Here is a 6364-nt window from a genome sequence, read left to right on the forward strand (position 1 = left end):
GAGAAAGAGGCAGATAGAGAAAGAGAGAATGGGTGTACCAGGGCCTCCAGCCACTGCAAACAAACTCCAGATGTGTGCACCCCCTTGTGCGTCTGGCTAACGTGGGTCCTGGGGAATTGAGCCTCGAACTGGGGTCCTTAGGCTTCATAGGCAAACACTTAACTGCTAAGCCATCTCTCCAGCCCAAAAATCCTGTCACTTTTTGTTTGCCTACTTGTTTGATTTTTCAAGGTAGGGTCTCACTCTAGCTAGCCCAGGCTGACTTGATATTCACTATGTAGTCTCAGGATGGCCTCGAACTCAGGGTGATCCTCCTACCTCTGCCTGAGTGTTGGGATTAAAGGCGTGCGCCACCACACGCAGCTTGTTTGATTTTTTTCTTTTCTTTTTCTTTCTTTCTTTTCTTTTTTTTTTTTTCTCATGGGGTTTTGTGAAGCCCAAGATAAATCTTAACCTGCTATGTAGCAGAGGCTGCCCTTGAACTCACTATGACTGTAGGTTCTGATCCTCCTGCCTCCACCTCCCCATGGCTGGGATTACAGGCATGTGCTACCACACTCAGCTATGTTTGCAGTATTGAACCATGGAATGTGAATATGTTTTCAAAAAATAATAAAAGCCAATAATCTTTATGGCCCTGGAAGTGCCTTGCAATGAGGGAACTTGACTGTATTTATTCAGTTTCCAGTGAGATCTGGTGCAAATTGGGGTGTGTGGAAGGAACACTGAGTTGTTGTTTACATGATGGTTTTAGCCTACTGATTCTGCTTTGCTTTCTTTCTCGTTTGGACTTTTCTTTTTTTGAGAGAGAGGGAGAGAATGGGTGCACCAGGGCCTTCAGCCACTGCAAACGAACTCCAAACGCACACGCCACCTTGTGCACCTGGCTTATGTGGGTCCTGGGGAATCGAACCTGGGTCCTTTGGCTTCTCAGGCTAGCACCTTAACCACTAAGCCATCCCTCCAGCCTTCATTTGGACTTTTGGTATTTGTGTCTAGGTAAGAAAGAATTATGTGGAAAAAGTGACTGATGGCATACTAATGATAACTTAAATTAAGATATTAAGCCAAGTGTGATGTTGCACACCTTTAATCCCAGCACTCGGGAGGCAGAGAGGTAAGAGGATTGTCATGAGTTCAAGGCCACCTGAGACTTCATAGTGAATTCCAGGTCAGCCTGGGCTAGAGTAAAACCCTACCTCAAAAAAACAAAAACAAAAACAAAAACAAATTAATTTACAATTACCTCTGAAATATTTGTCATTCCAGGTCAGGCCTTCCTAACTGGAAAATTTGATTTCCTTAGCCATAGAGAGTTCAGGTCAAGGAGAAGGTGGCAAGGGCCCTCAGAATAGTGGCTTCTGCTACAAGAATTTTTCCCTTTGTTCCAGTATGCCCTGAAAGCATTACTATTTTCAAGGTGAGAAGTGATGTGAGAAGATTGGTGAATATAGCTTTAGGCAAAATGTGGCCCTGTGTTTTAAATTATTTTCTACATAAAAAAAATATTATGGGGGCTGGAGAGATGGCGTAGTGGTTAAGCGCTTCCCTGTGAAGCCCAAGGACCCCGGTTCGAGGCTCGGTTCCCCAGGTCCCACGTTAGCCAGATGCACAAGGGGGCGCACGCGTCTGGAGTTCGTTTGCAGAGGCTGGAAGCCCTGGCGCGCCCATTCTCTCTCTCTCCCTCTATCTGTCTTTCTCTCTGTGTCTGTCGCTCTCAAATAAATAAATAAATAAATAAATAAAATATTATGGAAGTAACAAACCAAATCATTGTGGTCGTTAGGGAAATCCTAATGGTGGTTGGGCCCAGCCGGGGAGACCTCAGCCTGAGAGGCTGAACCCCTCATGGAGAATGGTGAGACATGGTTCTCCCGTGCCGAGGACACTCACGCTGTTCCCCAACACTCCCTCAGCCTCAGGGTCTCCCAGACAAGCCTCTTGGGAGGTAAGGAGAGAGTCATATCCACGACATGAGCTTGCACTGGCTGATTTCTCCAGAAATACGTCATAAACCATCTAACCTGGGGATGAGGCAGGCGTGGTGGCTCATGTCTTTACTTCCGGACTTCAGGAGGTTGACAGGCATCGCCATTAGTTCGAGGCCAGCCTGAGCTAAAAAGGTGAATTTCAGGTCAGCCTGAGCTCGAGGGTAATCCTCCTTGAAAAATAAAGAGAACTTGGGGCTGTTTATTGTCTGCAGGAGGAAAAGCCCTACTGCATCCTACTGAAACCACAACTGCCAACCATTCCTAAGGAGTAAGGGAAATTGGGTTGAAGCGGTGGCTTAATGGTTATGGCATTTGCCTGTGAGTCTTAAGGACCTAGGTTCAGTTCCCCAGTATGCATGTAAAGCCAGATGCACAAGGTGGCACATGCATCTGGAGTTTGTTTGCAGCTGCCGAAGGTCTTGGCATGCCCATTCTCCCTCTCTGTCTCAAACAAATAAATAAAAATAAAATATTTAAAAAAGAGTAAGGGAGCCGGACGCCTCTAATCCCAGCACTCAAGAGGCCAGAGGTAGGGCTGGAGAAATGGCTTAGCGGTTAAGCGCTTGCCTGTGAAGCCTAAGGACCCCGGTTCGAGGCTCGGTTCCCCAGGTCCCACGTTAGCCAGATGCACAAGGGGGCGCACGCGTCTGTAGTTCGTTTGCAGAGGCTGGAAGCCCTGGCGCGCCCATTCTCTCTCTCCCTCTATCTGTCTTTCTCTCTGTGTCTGTCGCTCTCAAATAAATAAATAAATAAATAAATAAAATTTAAAAAAAAAAAAAAAGAGGCCAGAGGTAGGAGGATCACTGTGCATTTGAGGCCACCTGAGACAACATAGTGAATTCCAGGTCAGCCTGGGATAGATGCCTACCTGGGGGTGGGGGGGGAAGAGTAAGAGTAAGGGAAATGTTAAATTGTGGCTGGCTCAGGTTAAGCTAATTTTAAACTAGTAAGAGTGCTGGAGAGATGGCTTAGTGGTTTAGGCATTTGCCTTTGAAACCTAAGGACCCAGGTTCGATTTCCCCAGTACTCACATAAGCCAGATGCACAAGGTGGCACGTGTGTCTGAAGTTTGTTTGCAGTGGCTGGAGGTCTTAGTGTGCTCATTCCCTCTCTCTCTCCCTCTGTCTGCGTCTCTCCTGTCAAATAAATAAATATTTTTGGGCTGGAGAGATGGCTTAGCGGTTAAGTGCTTGCCTGTGAAGCCTAAGGACCCCAGTTCGAGGCTCGGTTCCCCAGGTCCCACGTTAGCCAGATGCACAAGGGGGCGCATGCGACTGGAGTTCGTTTGCAGAGGCTGGAAGCCCTGGCGCGCCCATTCTCTCTCTCTCCCTCTATCTGTCTTTCTCTCTGTATCTGTCACTCTCAAATAAATAAATAATAAAAAAAATCTTTAAAAAAAAATAAAATAAATAAATATTTTTTAAAAACACAGAGTTTTTTTTCAAAAAGCATTACTGGTGAGAGAAAAATATTCATTATAATGGTCATATGTGTAGCATAATGTAAGTAAGAACTTCATGTCATACTTGTTATTCTGCTGTGTCCTGGTGGGTCCGGTGATGTTGGTAATGCTCTCTGTTTTTTATGTTTTCTGGAAAAGTTAGTGGATTAGTATGTCAGTGTAGTACTATCTGAGGAAATCTTAAGAGCTATGAAAATACTTAAAAATGAAAGTGATCAATTCTCCCCTTGTTCTCTTGACAGGATAATTGAAGCCATCTGCATAGGCTGGTTCACGGCAGAGTGCATCGTGAGGTTCATCGTCTCCAAAGACAAGTGTGAGTTTGTCAAGAGACCCCTGAACATCATCGACTTACTGGCGATCACGCCCTATTACATCTCGGTGTTGATGACGGTCTTCACGGGCGAGAACTCGCAGCTGCAGCGGGCTGGCGTCACCCTGAGGGTTCTCCGGATGATGAGGGTCTTCTGGGTGATTAAGCTCGCCCGGCACTTCATTGGTCTTCAGACTCTGGGTTTGACTCTCAAGCGATGTTACCGGGAGATGGTGATGTTGCTTGTCTTTATCTGTGTTGCCATGGCAATCTTCAGTGCACTTTCCCAGCTTCTTGAGCATGGGTTGGACCTGGAAACATCCAACCAGGACTTCGCCAGCATCCCCGCTACCTGCTGGTGGGTGATCATCTCTATGACTACGGTTGGCTATGGAGATATGTATCCCATCACGGTGCCTGGAAGAATCCTTGGAGGAGTGTGTGTTGTCAGTGGCATTGTGCTCTTGGCGTTGCCTATCACTTTCATCTACCATAGTTTTGTTCAGTGTTACCACGAGCTCAAGTTTAGATCGGCTAGATATAGCAGGAGCCTTTCGGCTGAGTTCCTGAATTAATGCGTTGCAAATCAATTCCTGCATAAATGTATCCGGATAGAGTGAGTTGATGCTACGTCATAGTCCTGTGTTTCTTGCTGATGAGCGCCACAGTGGTATTGTCATGGTATTGGTAAGATACAAACCCTCCTTCCCAGCTGAAGGGACAAAGTAGTTTACTTATTTCTGGAGTAAAAAGGATTGCGCCTACATTCAAAGGAGTTTCACCTAGAGTGAACTGCGGGTCTTGATTTTATTTGGACTTGTCTCTTCCTTGCCTGGCACAATGACATGGTTTTGTTGTTCTCGAAAAAGTACGTTATTTGAACACTTTAATATAGAAAGGTACTATTTTCCAAATGTTTTGGGTTTTTTTTTTTTTCCATCTTAGCAAATTCGGAAGAAGCTTGGAACATACAGTGTTATTTTTTGAGACTAACATTTTCATTTCTAAATGTTTTATAATTTCTCATATCAATGTCAGATGTATCCTGGAAACATATGTCACATGCGGGAACTGTTTAACAAATACTTTTAAAAATTTGGCCCAAATTTAGACTGTATAATGAAGCTAGATACAAGTGAGAATATTATCCGAAAAACTTTTGCATACGTATCTATTCTCTGCTTCATTTTTATACCTGTTTACACTTTATCTTATAACTTCATGGAACCTTGAATATGTTTTCCATTTTGGAATATTTTTTTCTGTCTTTACTGAAATGGCTTCAAAAAGAGAATTTAGGAGTGAGGACAGTTTGGATTGTGCAGCATTTTGTTGAATACTTTCAGAATTGTTGTTATTAGGTGAAAATAGTCCTGACATTCAGATATCCAAGAATATCTCCAACCTAAGTGTAATAGCAGTAGTTGGATATTTTACGATCGATATTACCACACACAGTGTCTTCTGCCGCACCATGAGTTTAATAAGGCAAAAGATGAAAGGCTGTTTATTTAGCCTTTGGATACAGAAGTCATACTCATGTGTTATTGCCGGATTATCATGAAAAGAGAAATGTTATTGCGTTTATAGTTTTGTGTAGCCAAGTCAGTTTCAAGCAATGAATATGTATGATTTTCGCCATTGTGAATCAAAGGCACACTTGAGTTCTTCTTGTAAGAATATTGAGTGATAGGCCGTATTAATCTGTCTAGGTTGTTAGTTACTAGACAGTGCACAAATGGTGGATGTCTAATGCTCAGTTTTAGCAACATGAATTAGGACTTCGCTTTTTCAACCAGTTGCAATAAAAAAAAAAAATGTCATGTATAGGGCTGGAGAGATGGCTTAGTGGTTAAGGCGCTTGCCCGCGAAGCCTAAGGACCCATGTTCGGCTCTCCAGGTCCCACGTAGGCCAGACACACAAAGTGATATAAACAGATGTGCACAAGATGGAGCACGCATCTGGGGGTCGATCTCAGTGGCTGGGGCCCTGGCGTGCCAATTCTTGCTCTCTTTCTCTCTCTCTCGCTCTCATAAAAATAAAAATAAATAAAAAATGAATAAATAAAAAAGAAGTCATGTATAAACACACACACACACACACAAATCAAAGTCATGACTAACTCAGTATGCCCACTGCAGTTATCAAGGGTGAAGGAAAAATAGGTTGGGAGGTGGTGGAGAAGAGAAAAAAACATTACTGTATTTTTCAAAGAATAGAGAAGTATCCATTAAAGGAATATTAGCCATCAGTTCAACTTTGATTATTACAGGTAGAAAACCAGGATAAGAGAAGACATGATGCTGAAGGAGATGGGGCCATAATCTTTATCTGCAGAGATCTAGCTCAGCAGTTTATTCTTCATACACCTGTTTTTGTTTTTGTTTTTCTTTTTGTTGGTTTTTCAAGGTAGGGTCTCACTCTAACCCAGATTGACCTGGAATTCTGGAGTTCTGGGATTAAAGGCGTGTGGCACCATGCCCGGCTGTTTTTTTTTTTTTTTTTTTTTAATATTTATCTGAGAGAGAAAGAGGGAAGGAGGGGCATAAAGGGTATGCCAGGGCCTCCTGCTGCTGCAGATACAAGTCCCACATGCA

The 6364-nt window shown here is 43.6% G+C and overlaps 1 protein-coding gene across 2 annotated transcripts in view; it reads left to right on the plus strand.

Annotated features, from left to right (window-relative positions):
• Positions 1-4341, plus strand: part of Kcng3 (potassium voltage-gated channel modifier subfamily G member 3) — a 74277-nt gene extending 69936 nt beyond the window's left edge. For both annotated transcript variants that reach the window (XM_004660125.2, XM_004660126.2), the window contains exon 2: positions 3696-4341. In XM_004660125.2, the coding sequence (XP_004660182.1) occupies positions 3696-4341 (646 nt within the window). The remainder of the gene's footprint in view (positions 1-3695) is intronic.
• The last annotated feature ends 2023 nt before the right edge of the window (positions 4342-6364 follow it).

This window comes from Jaculus jaculus, chromosome 18 (assembly GCF_020740685.1).
Source record: "Jaculus jaculus isolate mJacJac1 chromosome 18, mJacJac1.mat.Y.cur, whole genome shotgun sequence".
Classification (NCBI taxonomy): Eukaryota; Metazoa; Chordata; class Mammalia; order Rodentia; family Dipodidae; genus Jaculus; species Jaculus jaculus.